This window comes from Lichenostomus cassidix, chromosome 2 (genome assembly GCF_008360975.1).
Source record: "Lichenostomus cassidix isolate B80296 chromosome 2, HeHo_3.0, whole genome shotgun sequence".
Taxonomy (NCBI): domain Eukaryota; kingdom Metazoa; phylum Chordata; class Aves; order Passeriformes; family Meliphagidae; genus Lichenostomus; species Lichenostomus cassidix.
The window spans coordinates 63,019,272-63,044,159 of NC_139482.1; the positions used below are offsets into that span (position 1 = coordinate 63,019,272).

At 40.4% G+C, this 24,888-nt stretch overlaps 2 protein-coding genes across 3 annotated transcripts in view; one reads left to right on the forward strand and one right to left on the reverse strand.

Moving 5' to 3' along the window:
- JARID2 (jumonji and AT-rich interaction domain containing 2) overlaps positions 1 to 11,868 on the forward strand; it is a 214,183-nt gene extending 202,315 nt beyond the window's left edge. Inside the window, exons 14-18 of the mRNA XM_085051817.1 lie at positions 193 to 375; positions 5,628 to 5,758; positions 7,806 to 7,989; positions 9,511 to 9,618; positions 10,343 to 11,868. Coding sequence (XP_084907943.1) covers positions 193 to 375; positions 5,628 to 5,758; positions 7,806 to 7,989; positions 9,511 to 9,618; positions 10,343 to 10,519 — 783 coding nt within the window. The 3' untranslated portion in view covers positions 10,520 to 11,868. The remainder of the gene's footprint in view (positions 1 to 192; positions 376 to 5,627; positions 5,759 to 7,805; positions 7,990 to 9,510; positions 9,619 to 10,342) is intronic.
- Positions 11,869 to 12,944: 1,076 nt separating this feature from the next.
- Positions 12,945 to 24,888, reverse strand: part of DTNBP1 (dystrobrevin binding protein 1) — a 64,325-nt gene continuing 52,381 nt past the window's right edge. For both annotated transcript variants that reach the window (XM_085051819.1, XM_085051818.1), the window contains exons 8-10: positions 18,109 to 18,264; positions 16,070 to 16,213; positions 12,945 to 13,847 (exon numbers count right to left, since the gene is read on the reverse strand). In XM_085051819.1, the coding sequence (XP_084907945.1) occupies positions 13,600 to 13,847; positions 16,070 to 16,213; positions 18,109 to 18,264 (548 nt within the window). In that variant the 3' untranslated portion in view covers positions 12,945 to 13,599. The remainder of the gene's footprint in view (positions 13,848 to 16,069; positions 16,214 to 18,108; positions 18,265 to 24,888) is intronic.

The following is a 24,888-nucleotide window of genomic DNA, read 5'->3' on the forward strand; positions in this document are numbered from 1 at the left end:
GCTGAGGTTCGGCGTGTGCGGAATGGGAGAGGGAAAGCGACCAGAGCAGAGCTGTTCACAGAGCACGGCTGTGCTCCACGAGCAGTAGCATGTGGCAGCACCCAGCCAGGAAGAGTATCAGAGAGCTGTAAAAGAAAATTCTGATTGATTGTTTTTCTTTCTTTTTTTTTTTTTTCCCTTCTGTCTTTCTAGATCTCCCCAGAGATCTTGTGCAAGGAGGGGATCAGGGTGCACCGTACTGTACAGCAGAGTGGGCAGTTTGTTGTCTGTTTTCCTGGATCCTTTGTGTCCAAAGTGTGTTGTGGCTATAGTGTCTCCGAATCGGTGCACTTTGCTACCACCCAGTGGACAAGTATGGGCTTTAAAACAGCCAAGGTAAGTTGAGAAAAGGAGTTAAAATGGATTCACGGCCCTGCCATCTAAAAGGACTGCAAAGCAGACATTCCAGGATTGATAGCATTGTGAGACTAGTGCAACTACAGCTGTTTTTCTGGACTACTAAGCAGAAAAAAAAGGAAAAATTCTGCAAGGCATAAGACGATCCAATGTTGTCAAAAAAGTGACTGAGTTGTTAACTGACACTTAAAGACTTCTGTATATTCAAAAAGAATTCAGAAGACTCTTGTGTTTGCAGACCAATTTTCAAGGAAGCTTTTCAGAAATCCCTTCAGAGCTAATGATTATACATTGTATTATGCTTACTAATTTTTTTTTTAGGTGATGTTTTCTAGAACCTTTAGAATCTCAGGTGCAAATATCTGGATAACTGTGCTTGTTAGCTTCTATGATAGGCAGAGTCAGTTAATACTCAGAGCTGTATTGCTTGTTTTTCTCTGCCCCTTCATTCAGGAAAAGCTGTTGATCAGGGCAATTTCAATTTTAATCAACTTGAAAATCCTTAGGTTCACTGACCAGCCCATCCAATACTACATGTAAATAAATAGCCTTCCCATTCCCTTTTCACATAACTGACCTAGGCAGGTTGCCTGCAGAAACAGGTGAATTGTCCAGTCATCATGATTCTGGCTACATTTCTCTGCTCTTGGACAAAGAATACAGGTCACTAATTGTGTTCCCAGCCTTCTGAAATGCACTCTGGGTTACAGATACTATTTTGCTAGTGTTTATAGTTAAGCTACTAGTAAATTATCCTTTACAGCTTCAGACCAAGTGGTTACTAAGTAATTAAATGTAATTTATCCAGGGTTAGGGATTACTTCTTTAGGGTAAATGGAATTCTTCCAGCCTGGTTATACTAACTGTATATCAACTTAGTTTGAAATAAAAGCTTATTTTATTATATATTTATTTTGGGGGAAGGCGGGAATCGTGTATATCTATGAGTAAGGCATAAGAATCCTGAGCTAACCTTTCCTGTCTGAACATACATGATTATATTAACTCCATATGCTGTATTTGTTGCTCTACTGAAGACTTGTTTGATATCGTGAAAATGCTACTCCTGTAAGAGACAGAAATCACTATGCAGTAATTAAACAGCTCTTGGTGCCTCAAATTTTGAAGAACAGTTTCTTTTGATTAATTTTTAAGAGCTTTTCACTGGGTAAATATAAGCTGACTGAAAATCCAGCAGATTGCTCTCTATGATAACCTACCTTGGAAATCGAAGTCAGAGCTCTCACAAACTTGACAAGAACCACAGATAACATGTTTATATTGAAATAACTTTTGAAACACCTACTGCGTTGTTCCTTTCTTTCTCTTTCTTTTTCCCTCTCCTTTCTCTCCTCAAATTGTCTAATGTCCTTTAATTTTTGAAATTATTCTTTGATTGCTCCACTTTGACAAGGCTCTTTGCCACAAGGCTGGCCAGGATTGTGTTTTACAGAGGTGGTGAGATGTTCTGTGTAATGGACAAGATTCCTGTTTTGGACTGTTAAATTAACTCTCTGATAAACAACTGTACCTTCTATCTGTTCATTCTTCACAGCAATACTGACAGTTTTTAGCATTTGATAAATTAACTTTCTTCTCATCCTGTGATACTGTGACCTGATTTTTTTATAGTGACTCTATATTACTAAAATAATGTGGTTTCATATCTGTATTGAATGACTGCTCAATCTCCATTAATACATGGAAAAGTGAAATTCGGCATCTGAAATTGCATTGATTTCAGCCTTACAAGCACTTTGGAAAAATTGTTGGAATAAAAGAGTTTATATAAACACCTGTGTAGAGGGACAGTCAGGTTAAACCTAGACCATACTTGGGACAAGGTTGCTGGTTTTTAAGAAGTACCCTAAGAGCTCTTGAAATTTTAAGCTAAGGATGAGAAGATATAGAGTTGTGGTGGAAGAGTGTGTGTTTGGAGTTGCAAAGGGATAACTCCGTAGCTTCAAATAAGGCCTTGGGCAAAGTCACTAAAACTCATTTAGGAAACTGAAGTACAGAATGTTGGACTAAATGGAGGCACTCTGGGTTACAAGCTTGAAAATGAGAGGGAATGCCTGGTTTTAAAGAAGGGCTTTGGTGCTATAGGGTCTACCAGAAATTTGGTGGGAAGAGATTGAGCTGGTACTGTAATACAAGAGGAAGAAGTACATAGGAAAGATGGAATCAGTCTTCCACTTGGAGCAGCACTGCTGCACACACCAGAGAGGTTACAGTCTGTAAGGCAGGTTTAAATCTGTCACCAGTGACAGAATCCCTGTGCGCTGATCTAAAGAGGAAAATTGTGGTATTAGCACAGTACTCCTGACTGTCCAGGGAAGATGCTGGCAGCGGCTGGATGGGTATTTCCCCCATCTCCAGTTTTAGTTTGGGTGAGGCATTTTAATGCATTTAAAATGCCACGGGATTCCCACTGCTTGGCTCCTGTCACAGAGCTGTCCCACCCTGAGCACATGGGGCTCCTTCAGACGAAACCAAAGGGAAAGAGGTCCTACAAAAGTGCACTTGGTGTCCTCACTAGCAAAGAGCTGTGCTGTGATGGAGAGCGGAGATTAGGAACCTTGGAAGAGCAGTAAAATGCAAAATAACCACTGCTGTGTTGTTTCATTTGAAAAGATGGCCTCACATAAACCCAGGGAAGCTGGTTAAATTGAAAGTGCAGAAAGAAGGGTTGTTTGCATGCAGCATAGAAATTGCTTAAAGATGCCCTTTTACAGGCTCACAACACATGCACATTGCTTAGCAAAAAATCCCAAAAACTAACAATTTCAAATGGCAACCCCCCACTAAACATATCATGGCTAAACACCAGGAGACGGGAGTCTGAAATTAAACGAAAAAATCCCTTTTGTGTCCAGAAAATGAAAATGCAAATAAAAGCACCTTTGTAGCAAGATGCATGTAAATGTACAGAAATGCAGACCAAAAAGAATTTTCAGAGAATAATTTTCTGAAGGCCAAATGGAAAAAATAAATGTACAAAAGAATGAGAACAGGGCAACCACCAAGGTGGCTTTTGCAGCAAGGTCATGGCCTCCAGGGCTTGAAACTTTTGGAAATATGTAAGTACAAAAGTTGCAGCTGAGAGAGTCGGTGAGAATTTTTGGAAGAAAAGGCTCTTAAATAAATTGAGAGGTGAAGCTCACACACCAAAAAAATAACTGATTTAAAGAGAAGCAGAGGATGGGTCAGTTTTTACTGTGAAGGGAGGATGTATCTTTTTGCATTCCTTGGGAGTTTGTACTAGCACAGTTTAATGTATCCATAAATAACCTAGGAAGGGAAGTTAATAGCAAAACTAATCCTTTATGCTGAGGATATTAATGGTAATGGCAGCAAAACTTAAAGCTATGAAGTGTTACAAGAAGATTTCATGATACTGAGTGATCCAAGTTCAGTGTTGATAAATGTTAAATTTAAATTTAAAAACATAATCCTTATTTGACAGACACAGAGATGGACTCTGAATGATGGGCTCTTGCTACTGAGAAAAGAGGTCTTGGATTCCTATGGAGCTGTCAGTCAAGTGCTCTGGAGTGGCATAACAAAAATACATTGAATGTTAAGAATTACAAGGAGAGAATAGATAACAAAGCAGAAACACTGCTCTGGCACTGTGTAGAGTCTTGGTGGTTTGTGCAATTCTGAGTCCCTAATTGCAGAAGGAATATAGAGGAACTAGAAAAAACACAGCAGACATCAATGGTTAAAGTTATTAATTAGTCTCTGCATTAAATATAAGAGAACTACTCAGCCTGGAAAATAAATGACCAAGAGATGTATGAGAGCAACAGAGACCACAAGTGCCAGGTTGATGATAATTATGATAGGAATGTTTGCTGACTTCCATGACATTGAAAAATGTGTCAGTAAAAAAAATAATTAGGCAGCAATACAAGTCCATTGTAAAATACATACTTGTGTATTTCAGCACTGTGTGGAAGAGAAAAATGTCCATGGATTCAGAAATTCAGATCAATGCAGAGATAAGGAAGTTGTGCTAAACCCAGCTTGGGCCCAGGGTGTCTCTGAGCTGTCACCCAGCTGGAGCCGACCTTGTTTTCTTCTCCAGCCACACACTGCAACCTTTTATCCTGGCTTTGTGTTGCCTGTGCAGGGTTTTTCTCTTGACTGGAGTCTGTTCTTGTGTACACAGCCTCAGACTAAGCAAACCTAACATGGAAAAATCTTCACATTTTAGGAGTGTCTTCCCACTCCTAACAGTGCAGCTGTTCCAGCCCCATGCAGAGCCTAGCAGAGCAAATAGCTTCTGAACACTTTTCTTACCTCTGAACCTCTTTGGACCCCTTTTTGGTCAGCAAAAGCTGCTATTCCATTTTATGTGATAGTTATCACTTGAATGCATGCAATTGGTGCTATTAAAAATGATTAATTTTATGATTATTGGTTGTGAAAAAAGAAATACCCAGAGCATGTAATTAGGTTTACAGAACAGGGAAAAATAAAATAAGGTAAAAAAAAATAAAATCTTGGGGGGGGGGGGGGGTGTGCTGAGTAGGTATTTGGCAGGTTTGACCACTAGCCAGAATTGTCACTCTCACATTACAGTCCAGTGTTAGCATCATTTGAACTCTCTGGCTCTATGTAAGCCAAAGCCCAGTACCTCTGCAGGTGCTGGGAAAATGCTGCTTCTCCCAGCTGCACATTAAATCAAAGAATTTGCCTACCTAAGAATTATCAAGAGGGTTTCAGCTACCAAAATCACTCAGTTTGCATTGAGCAAAAACCATAACTTTAAAAGCTTTCACAGAGAGGAACCAATAACAGGCAGAACTGAATCCCTGTCTTTTGCCTGTTGTCTCTTTTACCTGGCATCTGCCTGTTTTGCTAGTTAGTGTCTTTTTTTATGTTTTAAAAGATGCAAAATAACTGAAGTCCTGGGTTTCAGGCAGGTTGTATGTGTAATTTTACACTGTTTGCACTCTGAGCCGTCCCATATTACTGAGCTTAAGTGATGGTGTTGGTCTTCTTGGCTTCCAGAGGAATAATTCATTTTTAGGGAGAGAATTTTGAGATGCTTGGAACATAAACACTTTGTTTAACTGGGACTGTAAAAAGATTTTACTTGTGGTTGTTCTAAAAGGCTAATTTTTGCCTTAATTAATTTGTTAATTAACTTTAAATTAATTCTTGATAACATTTTATTTTTAAATTTGCTTGGGAACTAATGTGGCAATTCCCTTCTGTCCCAGGAGATGAAGCGGCGCCGTATAGCCAAGCCATTTTCAATGGAAAAGTTGCTTTATCAGATTGCAACAGCAGAAGCAAAAAAAGAAAATGGACCGACTCTGAGTACGATATCATCGCTCCTGGGAGAGCTCAGGTAACGAATTGGGGGCCTGCTGTACCTCTGTTGTTTTCATTGACAGACCCCAGAGGTGGCTGACGTAAGTAACCCTTTCAGACACACCCTGGCCCTACTTACCCAAGCAAGTGCCCAGCAAATTTACCTGAAGACAGGCACACATGCAAGAAGCAGCTTCCTTGGCTGTAGCTGATGTCAGACTGCCCATGGTTAGGATGTTTTACTCTAAGAATTCCCTACTTCAGGCACCATCGAAGAATTAAAACCACGGTTTGCACTGAATTTTGATTTTGTTAATTCTTGGTGCTGAGAGTCAGGATTTCCTGATGCATTATGTGAACTATGTGGTGCCAATTGGTCAAACAACTTCCTTGAGTTTTTCAGCCTCTTGGCATCAGTAGTCACTGCCAATCCATGTCTGTAGTGGGTTTTGCACCAGGAACCCTTGTCTTCAGCATCAGGACTGTTACTCTACAGGTGCAGAATGTCATTTGCATACAGAAAGTTGTCTTAGTTTAAACTAGTGAGTAAGTGAGCAGTTGTGCATGCATGATAACATATCTGGTGTTGGAACTCAAAGAGTAAGAACTTCTCAGTCCTTTTTCTCTCCAGTATTAAGGACACATGTTCAGGGTTTCTCTTAAGATAGGTGAAAAAAGAAAAATACAATGTTGCCTGGCTTCCTGTGTAATGATCTTTTCTTTTGTTCCCTACCATGTAGTTGCTACCTATCTTTCAAGTTTGTGACAACTGATACTCGAGATGTCAAGAAAGTTTTGATGAATGGAGCCTACAAACTGTATTTAACTAATTAGCATGTTCATTTGGAAAATTTCCAGTGACATATTGAAGGAGAAAACAGCCCATGTGTTGTTTTAGTGTTCAGAAAGAAATGCAAAGAGGTGTGCTGACTGCTTTACCTGCAGCTGGGTCCCCTGGGGAATAACCACTTTCAAGTGTCTTTTTCTTCCCCCTTGAAGAGGAAGTCTGCAAATACAAAAGGCAAAACAGAAACGTTGGCGCTTGCTCTTAGACCATCACATTGACCTCTGTCAGAGTGGTTCTCAAACTTGTTCTTATGCATAGGTTGGAATTCACTGGAGGATATCAATCCTTCTTGTGGCTGCTTATAGGAAACAAAAGCCCAAACAACAAAATCTAAAAAAAAAAGAAAAAAAAAAGCCATCTGAAGTGGAACACTGTACCATATTTTTTTCCTTTGTTTTGTTTTCCTTGTTTGTTGTGTCTCCTGCTGCCTCTTCTCCTGATCTGCCTTGGTTGCTCAGTTTGCCCATGCCATTTGCTTAGCTTGGCTCTCCACCCATCTTCAGCTGTGTCTGGTGGTGCACTTTTTTATCCTCCCCTTCCATCTGCTCAGCTCACTCCACACTTGCTGTCTTCCACTCAGCTACAACCCAACCTGCTCTCCTAAAGCTGTAGAGTTCAGCACAGGAGGTATTGTCCACCTTAGAGACGCCGCGGGCGAAGGGCAGACAGAGGGCTTGGTGGTTGTTCTTAATTGAAATCTCCTTCTTTTTCCCTGGGTGTACAGCAAGATCTTCGTCTTTTGGCACAATCACTTGCCCTGCTCCCCCTTTCCTGCCTGAAGCACCTTATGGCAGCAGGTCCTTGGTTCATCTCTGCCTCCCAATGAAGGGGCTGTTACTGCTGACAGCAACGGCTCCTCTTCCTCAAGGTGGCTTTTGGCAACTTCAGGAATGACAATCATGTTAGCCACAGCTCCCGACTCTCGACATGGCCTGAGCAACCATCGACCTCCAGAAGTCCTTGGCAGTCCCCAGTTCTCTGTGGAGCAGTTTGAGAACCATTGGCTTGATACAGTGGTCGCTGTTAAAATCCGGAGATAGCTTTTACAATTGGGCAGCGTTTCCCGGGTGTTGGCTGTGTCTGCCTCGCTTAGGGAATGGCACCAACCTCCGACAACACTCAGGGCTTTGCTGTATGGAGCTCAGGTTTCAGTGATGAGCGTGGTAAAGGGGTGACTGTGTGTGGCTCTGTGGTGGCTGGAGGCAGTGCCAGTGTCTAATTGTCCCCCTGTTCACAGGGACACGGAGCTGAGGCAGCGGCGGCAGCTGTACGAGGCTGGTCTGCATTCCTCGGCACGCTACGGCAGCCACGACAGCAGCAGCACCAGCGTGGATGGCAAGAAAAAGCCTCGAAAGTGGTTGCAGTTAGAAACATCAGAGAGGAGGTGTCAGATTTGTCAGCACCTGTGCTATCTTTCCATGGTGGGTACAATCCTTTGCCACTCCTGGGGTACTGTGCCCCTGGTCTAACATTCCAGTGGTCTACAGGCATTTGAGAGACAGCACATGGCCACAGAGCCATCTCCTGCACACCGTGCAAGGCACAGAGGTGTTGATGTAGTTTGTCAGAACACTTACTGCCTTGGCCAGTGGTGACAGAAGACAGCAGTGTCAGCTGTCTTCCTACCCTGTCAGAAGGGATAAACCAGGCACTCAGCTGCCCTCGGACATCCGTGAGGTGTGTACATTGCACAGGGAGGGCAAACAAAGACACCTGCAGGTTGCCAGCAGCAGTAAGCCATGGCAGAGCAGGCCTCAGGATGAGCTACAGCTCAGACACATGCCCTGAGTCTCAGGCATGCAGCCACAGCCCCTGCTGAAACAATGACCCTGCAAGCCAAATTGCAAGGGAGATGTATCCCATCCATCAACTTCTTTGCCAGCCTGTCCAAAAATAGCCCATGAACTTTTACTCCTCTTAGAGGGAATTGCCTGCTGGCTTTTGAAGGTGTGCTAACCACTGTGATGACACTTCCAGGCTTTGAGCTGTATGCAGAACACCTACAAACACAGTAATTTCATTAAAAATACCAAAAGCCCCTCCCACAACTTTATATACCATTTAATCCCAAGAACAGGTATTTAAATAAACATAATGCAGTGCACATGAGTCCATATTTACTCCCTTCAGTTTGTGAGGGTTTTTTCTGTCATCCTTTTGGGATTTTTTTGGTTGTAGTTAGGTTTTTAAATGAAATTAAATGTAACTAAATGATCGGATGTAGCCATTTCCCTCCCTAGGATAAAATAAACTGAGTTTATAAATGTCTTTAGACCACTGTTTAAGTAACATTAGTTTAAAGGAACTTTAAAATGAGTTTGTTTGAAAAAAGCCCAAAACGCCAACCAGAACCTCTTAATTCTGGTCCATTTGCTCTGGAATAAGTGTAATCATGAGTATGATTTTTCCATGTCACTGTTTAACAGGAGTTGGGATAAAAAACCCAACTTGGTTGTTAAGTTCCAAGCTGAGTGTGCAGGCCTGGCAGGCAGGCAGCTGAGCAAATGTGACCCCTGATGAGCAAGACAGTAGCTGAGGAATCCTGTGGCTAAGCTGATTTCATCCGTGTTCAAGGCAGCATTTTAAGTAATGACAAACTACTCCTTTCAGGAGATCTTTAGACTGCATAGGAGATGCCAATAAATGCATATATTGTTTGGATTTAGCCCTCACTACTATTGGGGGGGGGGCGCAATTTGTGTTTTCTAAAATTATATGTATTTGCCAACATTAGCACTCAAAAAGAGATGTGTTCTTTCTTGTAACACATCTTGAATCATTTCACAATGTGTTATGCTTACACCACCTTATCACTAACTTGCAGTAAAATCCAGGTGTAGCAATTCAGGCCCTAGTTGAATATTGTGTGGGGAACACAGCTACAGGGGACCAGTTTGAAGCTTAACTGCACTTCTTCCCCCCAACTCTGCTCTTTCATGTAGGTTGTACAGGAGAATGAAAATGTTGTGTTCTGCTTGGAGTGTGCCCTGCGGCACGTGGAGAAGCAGAAGTCGTGTCGGGGACTGAAGATGATGTACCGTTATGATGAGGTGAGTGTGACACCAGCCCTGTGCCAGGGGGCTTTGGTACCCAACACTTGGAAACAGACTTAACTCTGCCTTTGTCCTGCTGAGGCCTCAGGAAAATGGTCTTGGGTTTGGGGTTTTGTTTGTGTTTTGATGTGGGAAGAAGGTGCTTTATTATGATTTAAGTAAAAAAAACAAAAAGAGAGGCAAACATCATGACACAGATGAAACCTGAAGCATAAACTGCATGAGTATGTGCCACAGAACAGAGAAGCCACTGAATACTTTGGGATGAAACATGAGGCTTTACTTTCACTGGTTGTTACGGTAACTTCTGTACTTTGGGATACCTTCTCTCTGTTGGTAACTGGAAGGTCAGCTGACTTTTTCCAGTCCAGCATGAGCATCCTTTAAGGCAGGCTTGGAGAGCATATGTAGATGACAGATGCAGTAATGGCTCCAAGCAAAAGTGATGATGAATAATCCCAGAACTTAAGCCAGTGATTTAGGACTGTTAGTGGGTTCTGGGCTGAGGCTTCATGTCTGCCTGTGAGGGGACTTGGCTTCCAAAGATAAATAGCAATGGGAGAAATGACCACGTCAGTTCTTGGAGAGCAGCACTGGTAGAAGCAGCTTTTTAAGATGGGCTTCCCAGTATTTCTGAGTACTCTACTGCTGTTCTGTTTAAGGGACTCTGGAGGAAGAGCAGATGCTAATTTGTGTTTTGTTTTTCCCCCTTGCTGAACAGGAACAAATAATCAGTCTTGTCAATCAAATCTGTGGAAAAGTATCTGGTAAAAATGGCAGCATTGAGAACTGTATCAGCAAGCCTACACCAAAAAGAGGACCTCGTAAGAGAGCGACAGTGGATGTGCCATCATCTAGGCTTTCATCCTCCAGTTCATCCAAAAGTGCTTCAAGTTAATCCTGAAGATGCCAACACTCTCTTGTCAATTTATATATATTTTTTGTAATTATTATACCATAGTTTGGAGTACTTGCTGTAGAATACAAGCTGTCTTTGCACTAGCTCTAAAGAAGATTTTCTTCTGGTTTTAGAGAACTAATTTTGTTTTAGCATTAAACTGTTGAATTTTTTTTTTGTACTTAGAATAGATAGATACAGCAGTCTGATTTTTTAAACTGCCGTATGTTCACTGTTTTAAAACCGGCAAGGGGCTGATAAAATATTAATTTGTATTGTCCCTATGGCTGAAAAAATAAAAAGCCTTTTTGGTAACTGTGAAAGAAGGCTTTTAACACATTTTTTGAATAGGTTCAAGTTTGATGTGTTTTATAATTTGTTCTCCAGTCATGTGAGCAGATTTTTCTAGAGAGGAAAGGGATAGGAGACAAAAACTTGAAAGAAATTGCTTTACTTTGGCTGTCTTTTATTCTGTCACAGCAAGATGAGTTTTGTAATTTTTTAAATTGGAGAATACACACTTTCTTTGGGAGGTTATGGCAGCTGAAGATGGACTTTGTTTCCTAACTGTAGGCAAAAGGAGGAGATTTGGAGTATGTTCTCTTTTACCAGCACATCACTATGCATCTGTTTTGAGGGGGAAAAATAAAAATGAAAAAAAAAAAAAAAAAAAAAAAAAAAGAGGAAAAAAGACTGCCTGCCTTGAGGAGTCATGTGAGGGAAAACTGTGCCTGATTTCATTAGGAAATCCATTCTGTTATTTTTTGGTGCTGTTGGCTACTTTATCAAAAACCCTTCAATAGCATCCTTTAAAAAAAAAAGAAAAAAGTGATTGAAGCCATAAGTGCTTCTTTTGTCATAGACGTGCAATCTTTCTAACATTCCATTTCCATTCCACTGCTGTTTTTCACACCTTTACACAGTCAAGCATTAATTTTTGTTTGGAATTTGTTTCATTATATGATCACATTTAGAGCCACTAGCAAGTCTGCATATTTCTTTTGAATGTGAAAATGCATTTGCTTTCATCTTGTCTATTTTTTCTCTTCATGTTGTAACAAAAAAAAAAAAATCACACCTTTTGTACATATGCCTGTAAATTTTTTTAAATACTTGAGCCTTTTCTTGGGGTGGGGGGAGGGGTGGCAAAGAGACAAGATGAAGAAAAGCCTTACGTTTCACTTTCTTCATCGGTTGGATTGGATGCTTACAGGGTTTTTCTTGTAACATTTATAAGTGCTGCTTACATCACTGAACAACAACAAAAAATAATAATGGAGTAGCTGTTGCCCTTTTCTGGTTGTGTGTACAGTATGTGTGGAATAAAAAAGGGAAAATGTTTTCACAAACTGTTTTGTTTCGTAATTGAATTCAACAATACCGTAGCTACCCATATTGCACTGAGCTTGCCAGTGGTGACTGTCAGGAAAGTCCTATAATACAATTTGTTGGTTGTTGTTGCAGAAGACTGAACTGTTTTGGAATATTTAACAATAACATAAACAGAGTCAAGTGTTTTCAAATGTGGTTGTCTGGTTTTTATGGCCTTGCTGTGTACTTTTCCCTCTTGACAGTAAACTTCTGACTATGGCTTACAGTTTTTGACATTTAATTTATTAGCGCTGCTCTGCTCTCTTTCCTTGTAAGGAAGGACTTCATGTTGTTTATTGCCAGTTTTTTGTTTACTTTCCAGGTTTGTACTACGAGGTTTAATAAAAAAAACAAAACTTTTTTGGACATTTTGTCTGTCTTCTGGAAAGCGAGAGAGTAAAGGAAGCTCCTTCAAGAAAAATTTCTTTGAACAGCTGCCTTGTTGAAGAGTAAATCTCTAATTGTAGGTGGGGAGCTTCCAGCCTTCAGCTCCCAGACAGGGGGCAGGAGACACTTTGTTCAGCTAACAGGAGAATCCTTAAGGAAACTGGCCACTTCCCAGCTGGCAAGCAGCAGGAGATGCCTCATTCCCAAGCACTGGCTTTGTCAGGGCAGGTCTCTGGAAGGGATCTACATCACAGCTCATCCTTTTACTTACACTATTTCTGATTACATTCCTTCCCTCTGTGCAGGAAGAGCAGGAGCCAGGAGCCTTCTCAAAGGAGAGCAGATCCCTGCAAATAGAGCATGAGACTTGACAAGCAACAGGCGTTAGACATGGTCAAACCTCGAGTTCAGAGAGAGAAATGACTGCAGAAAAAACAGCAATGAGGTGATGCCTATAGCTGTGAGGTTTCTAAAGTAACGCACTTAATAACCAACTCAGGTTTATCATAGCCCTTGCACTGCTGACCTGCATCAGTGTTGTCAAACAGATGTTACCATGGAAAAGCACGTTACAGTGGTGCTCCTAAAAACCATTTTTTTTCTGAGTTAGGCTCCTCTGTTCACTGGTAATGGATAAAATACCTGGGTAATCAAGTAAAAGACATGGTTGGGATAGAAATACTTTATTTTTATCTCAAAAGAGGAGTAAGTTTACACAATGCTAAGATACCTGCTCCACGAGGAGTGTAACATTTCCATATGCATCTCTCCTCCTTCTTGGGTTCTTATTTTTTCATTAACACCTATAACTAAGTTGGTCCTGAATAAGAACTGTGAGAACAGTAGACACTGCTGCATTAGTAGACAAAGGCAGGAGGCAGACAGTAGGTAGTAAAGAGTAGAAAATTAACTTTTCATTTTGGTTTGGATCCTAAATCTTCAGTTGCAGCAGCTGAAAACATGCAAGGAACAATTTGGGTTCAGTATTACACATCAACTCTTAAGTACTTCCAATCAGCCATTTAAAGGTTAGAGGTCAAAGGAACTTCTACCTTTCCCCTTAAATTCTCTTATACATAGTATATACAACAGTTTTACTGCTCCCCTGAGCCCCAAGACTACTGTTAAAGTGTGTGTGCTTTAGGCATAATTTTTTCTTTAAAAACCAACCTCCACATGACTGGCAATTTTGTAAAAAGGCAGTATTACTAAGTAAAAAGATCGGGCTGTTATGCTTGGTTAGCAAATTGTTACACAGGCAAGCTCTTCATTCACTTGTTCATTCATTCAGAAGTCATTCTTAAAGGATATGGTTTTAAGATTCAAATAGTTTGAGAGTCACTTTCATCACTGCCATCTGAAGCACCCTTTCTCTCAGTTACAGCAGCAAGGGCAGTGTCCACCTGAACTTCCTCCTCGTCAGACTGCACAACGGGGGACTCTCCTTCGCTCGCGTCCTGGCTGGCCGAGTCGGTGCAGGTCGAGGACAGAGAGCAGAGTTTCTGCCGTAACTCCGACTGGCTCGGCACCTGGAGACTGATCTCGTTCACGTAGGTGCTGGAGTCAGGCCCTGAGAGGTGGGAAAACAACAACAACAACAAAAATCAACTAGGAAGCAGGCAATAACTGTCATCTCCAGTTTTGACTAAAAATGAAGATGTAAAAGCAAAACAAATTCTTGCCCACAGCATGAAAGCAATCCTCTGCACAGTTCAAGTGCACAGGAGTGGGATTTTAAGACTGCTTCCTCCATATTCTGTGCAAAAAAGACTTGTAAGCAAATTCAGTGTAACGGTGTTTGCTTGCAGTCTGAGAGTTCAGGTTTCAAAGTTAGATCCCATTCCCTGGACAGTTCCCAACAGCAAGTAAGTTAAAATGAGGAACCATCTAAACACTTTCTACGTGATCTGCCAAATAAAGCCCCTTTTTCCTTCTCTCCTGTGCCTAACAAGTGTTTTTCCATAGTCAGGGCTCCCAGCTTCAGCCCTGAGTAACTTTAGTGAGCAAATTCTCTTAAAAATCCTGTGGGATTTTATTAAAAAGTGTTTCAGGAGGGTCAGATGGATATGAGCTATACCTTACCTCTACTCAGACTATTTGCAGAGCAGTTCAAATTACATTGCCTATGACTGATCCCTGAGTACTTCAGTTAAATTTTAACACTAGAAATTTTAGAGAAGCTGCCTTTATGTGGTGTACACAAGCATGCATTAATATTAATTTACACAACACACGGAGGAGCTTTCAGGAGTGACAAAGCTAACTCAATTTTGCAGTTTAACTTACTGTCACGAAATGTTGCAAAGCCAATGCCCACAAGCTGGCAATGTTTATAGCAAGACAAATTTGAAAACATTTCAATGTTTTGAGCTGATTCTCATTTTTACCAGTTATTTTAATAACTTACCTGTATTTTGTGGTGTTCAGCACAATTGTCAAACAAACCTTGCCCTGACAACCCAGTTCTCCACTGACAGCAAAATGAAGAGTTACCTTTAAGCCATCTCATTTTTCTGAGAATGAAGACTATTTCATATTTGGTTTGATACTGGGGTGCCAGGTTCTTAAAGCAAGTACAAAAATCCCTTAATTAGAGGGAAATGAATTGTCTGGAACTCCAAGAGCAAGATTCACACAACTGTTACACTGCAGTAAGTTCCAGTGCTGGAACATTGCAGCATGGGTACATTATACTGGAGTGTATTTGCATGTATAGACACTATACATACATGATGTAATATTTATATTAAAGGACAAAATAAAGAATTTTTTTTTTCAAAAGCTAATACATTTTATCTACTTAGTTAAAAAAATAGTTTCTGCACTTCCTTAGCTAATCCAGCTAAGACTGTTTGCTGTTAAGACATGAAACTTCTTGGTTCAACACCTGCCAGACAGTCAGCAAGGGGAAAACAGCCCTAGATTCTGTAATTACTGGCATGCTCAAATGATGATCAGCTTTAATAATGCATGAAGTGGATGCCTATCCAAAACCACCCATCTGAATTCAGTTTTTCCAATGAAGCACAAAAACCTTTAGTCAAGTGTGCTTTGACTATTTTACCATAAGCTCTTCATGTTCACAGCAGGTGTTAATCACCTTTACACAGGGAGTATTCTAAGTACTTTCATAAAATATTTCAATCTGTATTTTCAGAAGAAATCAAAAGGACCTTTAAAGGATCTTCATCATCTCCCTCAAGAAAAATAATTTTGGCTCTTTTGAGGAAAGGCGTTTTAGTACTTAAGTTTTTAACTAGGAAAACACTTCAGTGGGAGATAAAAGATCCAGTATTGAGACACTATATTTCTGTGTATATGTAAGCTACCGGGTTGAACCATGTCTGTCAGTATTTCTCACTGAAGATCTGACATTATACAACTGGTCCAAATTTTTGCCAAGCAACATTCTGGACAAACTCTAAGCAAGCAGTCTTAAAAATAAAAACCTAATTACTGCGAGGTTTCTGTTGATGTTTGTTAAAAGGTCCTCTGTTAACTCTATATTGGGAAAACTGCACTTCAAGCCAGTATGTAACACATCACCTACCCAGGCTGTGATGAATACAACACGGAGTAAGAAAAATGAGCTTGTCTGGAAATACCATGTAGTTTTGCATCAACTCCCCTGTACAGCAGCTAAATGTTAATGTTTTGAGAAGCACTAATGAAGAACAGTCAATCTACATCAAGTGTGATGTTTTATGAGATAACATCACCCATTACAACTGAGAGCAGTTCTGGTGATTTATCACTTTGTCTCTAAGCAGGCTGTCATTACAAGCACCATACCCAGCATGGGAGACAGCATATTATTGTCTTCGCTTCCTGAGTTTAAAAAGACATCGAGTGCTTCCTGGTCAGACATGTCCATTAGGTCCATCTGCTCCAGCATGTCCACATTCACCTCCATGGAAGACATACTTCCAATCGGTTCTGCAGGAGAAACAGTGCAGTGAGCAAATTGACAATCAGCTACACGATGTTATTACCTACCAAGGCTTCAGAGGCTGCTGTAATTGTGCTTTAGCAATAATTAAACTAAGGGATAGAAGGAGCCCTCCCACAGGAGCTGCTCAGCAGCAACCTCAGCCCAAATCCAAGAGCACTCTGTGCAATCTTTGTTGTGAAACTAACATCTATTACTGCTTTTGTAAACCAAAACATTTTTAGCAACATTATTTATAGCAATAACCTTCTCAGAAATAAGCTGAGATGGGACTCAGGGGCAAAGCTTGAAACTTTCCATTTTGGAACACTCCTTTTCAATTCTCTCAACCAGAAGTCTTTTTTGAGAACAACAAACACATTTAAGCACACAATCCCTAAATGTCAATATACAAGGGACATAGAAATTCAGAAATCAGGATTAATGTTAACAGAGAGCAGCTGTTCTTCCTCTCTCAGTTAAGCTAAGAAATGACAGTAGTCTGTGAAACTCAGGCTCATGCCCACTATCTTCTCCCAGCATGGGAATTCCACATTATTAATTATTCAAGCTATTATGTATTATTACTGTCAATACAGTACTGACTATTTGGAAGGGAAGTAAATACTTGGATGAATATCTTCCTTGATCAGCAAAACATGCAAACAGAAAACCAGCTAAGTTCAGGGCCACTCAGAGTTAAATACAGTTGCTGCCTAATATCAAATATTACAATGAACAGTTTACTGGTTTATCTAAATTTGACAATTACACTATTGACAGCTTTCATAGGTGAACTGGGATGAAATCCCATAATTTGATTGGGTTTTTATCCCAAATTTGCTATATCTGTGCAGTTTTACATGTACTGCAGGTCCAAATCTTTCATTAAAACAGTTTCTTTGATATATGTGGGTTCCACATTATACTAAAACATAGTTCAAAATGTTAGGCAGCCCAACATTCTAACAGAGCTGTGTGTCCAGGAATAGCTCATGACAATGCCCTCTTTTAGTCTAAAAGACCATGTATTACAGAAAGCAGGAGACTCAAACTCAGTTCCTCCCTGGGCCATGAATTTAGACTTACATACCCCACTTTTCCCTAGCCACCCATGCAGAGCATCTTGCAGATGAATATTTATAGCACTCATGCAGAGGAATGAAAACCTTGGATTGCATTCCCTGCTCTGACATTACAAATGATAGCAGAACTGCACTTGGAGCAGGGACAGAATCCCTACATTTTCTTCTACCACATGAATGCATAATTTCCCACTGGCTTCCTTACTGGTCCAACAATCCCTGAATTTTGGCCCAACAGATGGAAACCTCCCACACAGAAGTGCCTGTAATCTCTGGCATCCTCCGGCTTCAACCAGTCCAAAGATGCCAAACCTGCATTATCTCATAATAAAGAGAGCTCTTAATGTGACCTCCCATGTCGTAATCACACCCAGTGGGAAGAGCTGCCACCTGGGAACTTCTCTGAAATGCTACACTGAGCTTTCCGCTGCACTTCTCAGATTTTTCTGAGGCATCTCCTTGCCAGGTGACAATCCTAGGCTTTGGAACTCCAGTGGACAAAGCAGCTGCTTCCATGCATATATTTATATAGATGCACTCTTCAGCTGCAGAGAAAAATGCTGTTCCAGATGTAGTGCACTGCTCTGCACTTCCTCAGACAAGGAACAGAGCATGACTAATCTTCTAAGGTACCCAGTACATTAGGGACACAAAGTCTGTTTAAAAGGCTTATCTGAAGTTCCAATTCCAAGGAAGAATTTGGACATTTTTGCAGAGCTTCCTCTGTAAGCATTAAAATCACTGCTGACTCTGCCCCCTCAACAATGCTCTCCAGGTTGGAAGTTTGTGCATTACACAGAAGGTATTCTGCAACTTGCCTCTCCTCTCTGCTATCTGCAAGTATCCTGTGGAAAGGTATTGCTCCATGTCCTGCTGGAAGGCTTCTTCAAAGAACTTCTGGCGCTCCTTTAGCTTCATCTGCTGGGTGTGCTCCATGTCCAAAACCTTCTGTGCATGTTCAGCATCGAGTTCAGCTGAGCACAAAACAAACAAACAAACCAAATGTTGCAGGTGTATTTCCCCACTCTCAGAACTTAAAACCTACAGAACCAGTGCAATAAATACTGACAGACTGTTACTACAGGCTCTTAACACAGGCTGCAATAAAAGGAGGTCTCTGTGCTTTGCAACTGTATTTTAAACCAGGATAGGAATACTATATTAGGCAGCATAACGTTCACATTAAAGAGATGTCATAACTATTTATCTTGAGGCAAGATGCAAATTTCCTGAGCTGTATAAACAGGAACACCTGAGAGCACTATCCATCAACAACTGGGATTTCAGATTCTGCCAAAAAAAGCTCAGATAATGAGGCTTCTGCAGTCCTTTGCAACTAATGCACATTTTTAACTTGAATACTGCAGCACATTTCCACCACAATGCAAGTGGGAAGACACATATAAATACACAAACATATATATATATATATATATATATATATATATATATATATATATATGTATGTATATGTACTTATATGTGTGTGTGCCTGAGATTCTGACTTTGTCAGCCTTCAGACAGAATGGGAAGATCCCTTGAAGAATATCCTACATGTACATGCAGCAAAGGAAATACTAGAGAGAATATCGTTAGAACTCCTTCCCCCCTGTTTTGCTCTAGACTGGAAAGAGGAGAAAAGAATTGTGCTGTTTATTGAAGAATAACATCTTCTAGAAAAAAAGGATGTAGTTGGTATTGAAGTATTGGCTGCAGACAGACTGTTGGAATATGCTTCAGAAAATTTGCTTTTTAGGAGGAATATATAACCTGGAACCCTTTTTCCAGGGTTCTCTGTTCACTTTTCTGGTCTCACAAGTGTTCTGCTTACAATAAAAAAGGAATTTTCCAGCTGAGCTGCTGAGAGAAGGGACGGGGGTGGCAAAAGGAGCTGCTGGTCTGTTCCGTTCTGCCCATTAGGGAAAGCTCCAACAAATACCACTGGGTGAAAAATGTCAAAGCTTTCACACGCCAGACAGTCACAGCTGGAATATGGCATCCACATGGATAAGTGCTGAGGGAGTGTAAGGTTTTCTAGGACAAGCATTGTGTCAGTATTCCAGGAAAAACTTTATGTTAATGATATTTTACAACATGGACGTTCATTAAAAGCATTTACCATTAGTGAGATTATTACCCAAATGCAGAACATGTTTTATTAAACCAAGCAAAGCATCAGAGAGCAGTTAATTCACTCTGTTGCCTGCATCAAGGTCACAGATCATACACAGAAGCAACTGAGCTGGGGTAGATGCCAAAAGAAGCCAGGAAACTGGACTGACATACCAGATATTCATTAAAATATCAGGAAATAAGCTGAAATCTCCTTCTTAAAGGAGATTTCAGAAGTAAAACATCAGTGTATAAAAAGGAAAGCAAAAACCCAAAAAAAAACAAAACCAAAAAAAACAAAAAAAAAAACCCACCAAACCACCCAACACCACAAAAAAAAAAAACAAAAAAACAAAAAACACCACAAACAAAAACCCAAACAACCCAACCAACAAACAAACACAACCACACAACAACACCAAAACACACAACAAACCAAACCAAAAAACCCACACACAAACACCCCCCACCCCAACACAACAAAAAGAAAGCATCTTCCCTGAAGGGAACATGTCTTTATTATCAATTACACCATGGTGTACGATGACTCTGAGTCCCCTGAAGCAACTCCTTTACTACAGTACAGGATGATGAGCAATTATTAATATCATTGTCTATGATGCAGAAATGCTAGTCAATTGTAATAATAAAAGCCAGCGGCTCCCACTGACAATAGGAATTTTCTCTCTGTCTCGTAATATATTCTGACAGTTTTGCACTCTAGATTGGTAATTCAGGATATTTTTAACCCCAAAACAGAGATGGCATCCAAGTGACAGGAGACTGATACAATCTCTTTCTCAACATTGAACACTTTGTTTTTAACTTTTGCCTAAGATGTCCTGATAACTGTCACTGGCCAAAGCTGAATGGCAACAGCTGCCTGCTGTGCTGGCATGTTCCACAGGAAACTGTAAATATGTGAGCTGAAGTGCTGTCACAGACTTGTTCTCCGAAGTCAGATAGAGAGTTAACATCTAGAACCTTGCTGCACAATTTCACGCCCTGCCAGGTGTAATAAAAAGTGCTTGGCTACGCAAAACTGAACTGCTACATTGGGGGTATCTGTTGTCAGAAATGCTAAGGATGGGTAGGTGAAGCCAAACACAAGGAAACCACGGAAAACAGGTGTGTTATTTCTTCTAAAAGTAATTCAGAGTTACATTTTCCATAAGCTAAGTGTATAAAACACTGAATAGAGAGAACACCAAAGGGGTTCCAAGAAAGACAAAAGTATCATCCATGTGCCACCATACACTGCTCACAGAAATTATTCCCAGGATGCAAACTGAGACTTGGCACACTTAAAATACTATTGTATTTTTCCTTTCACCCTAAAATTGTACTTTTCAATTAGCAACTGCACCTATTTCTCTATCACACTGCTGTGCACAGATAAAAAAGACAGACTACACAGAAAATGCTACTGCACAATTAGATGCAGACATACAGGAGCTGCCACAATATCCCAAATAAAAGATGACTAATTCCCCACCAGCTATGACTTTTAAGAGAACAGACACTAAAAGAAGGCAATTTTTTTCTAAAAAAGTGAACACTTGAGTGCTGAGGCACAGCCTTCTGCACCACGCCCAGGAACAGCCCCATGGCTCAGGCCCCTTGCCGTCAGGGTACAACCCACAGCTTCACTCCTCTGCCCGTATCTTCAATGTTTGAACAAGACATCAGGAGAATCCAAACTCCAAAGGAACAAATTAAAATAGCTTACAACCATACACCTCAAGTGCAAAGGACACCATTTCCTGATGTCACTCCTAGGCCTGGCTGACACTTCCTACAAATTGAAATTCTGCTGCAGTACCTGAGATTTCCATCCAACCAACAAAGTGACCATTTTATGCTTTAATCTAAAACAGTTTCCAGCTATGCAAAACAGATTTATTGAATAAGTTAGAAGAATGACTACAAAAAAAATTAAAAAATAAATCAACAACTGAAACCAGTGGTAATTTACATGGCTAGCACATCCCTTAGACCCAACATGAAAGATGTCAAGCTGTCCAAATGGATGGCTTTTTGGTGGTTTCATACTCTTACACAACCAGTTTACTTTCCTTCAATTAATTTATTATGTAACATTTTATCTCATGTGAAGTAGACCCCATAAATGCATCTGGCCTAAAGACAGAAAGACACAGAGGAACACAGAAAATGCCACTCTTTCCTCCCTCTATAGTTCATTTGCTTTTTGTAGACTCATCCAACCAGACCATAAAATGCATGCACCCATTCTTTGTAGGTTTTTTTGGTTTTGCTACAGATAGCAAAGTTTCAAGCAGTCCTTCACTGAACTCCTGGTTTTTGATGTTCCTCCTGTGCTGGACACAGCATGAAAACACACTGGGTAGAGGATAATCCCTTCCCTTGATCTCCTGGCCACATTCCCATTCACGCTGCCCAGTGTGCCATGGCCTTCCCTGCTGCCAGATGTGCTGCAGGCTGGCACCAGGCTTGGTGCCCATGGGACCCCCAGGGCTTTTCCACAGAGCTGGGGTCATCTCCAACCTCAGTACAAGAGCCCTCCATCACGTCCTCTGGGACAGAGTGGTGGTTTCTGGTCCAACCTCCCCAGTAGGGAATGACCCATAAACACCACCCTCCTACTCACCGGTTTGTCCATCTTGCTGCCCATCTGGACTGTAACATCACCACTTGGCTGCGGGAACACCGTGTGAGATTGTCAAAACCTATCAGTAAGCTGGCTACTCACTGAACAACCAAAACCCTTCACAAATCAGAACAATACAATCATAAAAGCAGACAATGGAAGGCACATAGCCAAGCAGCTTTTTGAGTGCATTATGACTTAGCAACTTATAGTGCAACTGCCTCATTACAGACCCTTTCAATTAAAATATCAAAGTAAGACAAGACACCGGGGAGTGCTTCAAAGAATGCAGTCTTCCTCAAAAACGTTTAAATTATTCTTGACAGAATTTAGAATACATGTTGATACTATAAGGGAGGATGTGCAGAGCACTCTGGCACTATAGTTGGCTGACAGGTTCCCACTGTGTTGGCAAAATTTGGGGGAAAAAAGGTAGAATAAGTGATCTAGGTGCACACAGTCTTTCTTCCACCTAAGAGTGAAAGGAAAACAAGTGAAAACTACAAGACCGAGCTGGTTTTAAACTCTTATTGAAGAGTCTCTTTACAAAGTAATTTGTTTTTACGAAAGGTATATTCAAATAATTACAATAAAAAAATTAAGTTCTGATTCACTAGAATGTGAAGTCAGGATTTCACTCAGTGACAGAAAGATCATCTGTGTTGGAAAAAATACTCACTGTTCCAAATGAGATTTACTGTCTGCCAACTCTCAAAAGCCTGCATTTTCATGAAGAAATGTTTTACCAAAATTAGGACTATAACAAAAATCAGCAATTAAAAATGACTGTATGTACTTCTTGATTATACCTAACTAGGGTTTTTATAGATTGCATCAGAATATGAAAACTCTAAGTAGCCCACAAACAATCCAGTAAAGAGGAAAAGCAGAGGTTTTACCCAGTGTAGAGAAATTATTTTTAACATTCCCAGCAAGCGGTTTCAACAAGCTGGCTTACCTTGGAAATTCTCCTTAATGAAACAAATTCCTTACTTGAGATCCTTGGAATTTAAAGGATAAGCCTAAATAAATACCAGAACAAACCACAGAAAATAGGTGCCTATGTCAGGATTCCACTTACTAATGCAGCACCTGGAGGAAGAGGCAGCTTTCGACCAATTCCACAGGAAACAGCTTGGGAAAAGGTTTCCACAGAACTCCAAACTTTTTCTGGCTACCAGGAAATCATCATAATTAAGAGACACTAAAAATATGCTCCTCCAAAGAGCAAATGCACAAATTGAGTTCTAAAAATGTTAATACATCTAGGATTAAAAAAAACCCACCATAAAATCAGATTTGCGATTAAAAATACAGCGGGATGAGGGGATTGCTCTGCAAGGTGGTCCACACCACCACAAGGGACTCTCATTTTACAACTAGATCTTCTGTGGTTCAGAAACAGTAAGAATGTGTTTGGCCACTTCCTTTGTCACTAAAAACACCCCAAAGCCTGACTGTATTTGCCTATTTCTTGATTTTTATTTATTTTTTTGAAATTAAGAGCAGACACATTTTTATGCTTTCAAGTGTGGTAAGAAGGAACAACCTTAGAATCTTTTAAATTTGCTTTAATGATAGTGAAAATCACCATGGATATACAGTTCTATGGCAGATTAGAGGTGGGGTTTTCCCACACTTGCTTCATGTCGTGCAAAGCATGGATATGTTACAGCAAAAGCTTTGGAGGGGGATTCTCTCCTTCAGGCACATGCCTGATTATTCCAATTAACAATCCACCACCTTCCCTTTTTCTGATTGAATGTCCTTTATGATCACTGATGTTCAATGACAATATCTGTCTTTCCAGAAGACAGGATTTGGATTTAGCAACGTGACTTCAGTGGGATGTGAATACCACAAGCCTCCCTCAGCTTACACCAGGACAGGCTCTGTGAGAAAGAGGGTCTGCTACCTCCCCAATTTCTCCTTTAGTCAGATTCCTGCCCAACTGAAAGACAATAAAAAGTGACAGAGGAAGGAGAGAAGGATAACATTAAGCTGAACCTCCTTAGAATAGAAAGAAAAAAAAAGGCAAACAGCTGAGCTAACACACTTGTTTCCTGCCTCCCTACAAATCCAGCATTTACGGTATGTAAGAACAATAATTCAGTTAGTGAGCTGCAAAGTATGTATTTCCACTATAAATAAACCTGATAACGTCACATGTACCTTTAGTACATTTATTTGTGAAGGTGATCTGGCTTTAAAACCTAGCCACACGCTACTGAAAAATCCCACTATTATAGAAATTGTACCTGAAAACAGCTCAAATGATTCAGCACAATTCTGCTGTCATGAAATGCAGTATTTAATGCATGTGCTCTCCAACTACTGTTTTTTCAGCCTTACCTCAAAAATACTAATTTTCAAATGGAAAAACTAATCGATAGCAAATCTAAACCCAAAGTACTTAAAATAGAAGCCTGCAGTATTCTATTAATGTTTCCAAAGGTCCATGAAACTGACCCAAATAAGATTAATAACATCCCATTGTCCGAGTACAAATTGATCTATCGAACAATTTAATGACTATTTTCCATTCCAAAAAGATAACCACCCTTGCTTTGGAATTAGAAGGCTTTCAAAGACAGGAAAATAGCTACTGCAAGAATAGTGCCAATCTTAACCTTTGCACATAACTGTGACCTATTTGCCTTCTAGATCGAATTATGTGCATGGTAGGTATGTGAATTAATGATGAGATACTGTTTTGCTGTCACAACACATTGTGCACAGTTGAAAACATGGGTTCCATGACATGGCAAACCAGTTGGCAGGTATCAGCTTTTACTTGTCCTTAAGAATAACACCCAGCTCCAAACCGCAGTGAAACTGCTCTTCACTCAAACTATAA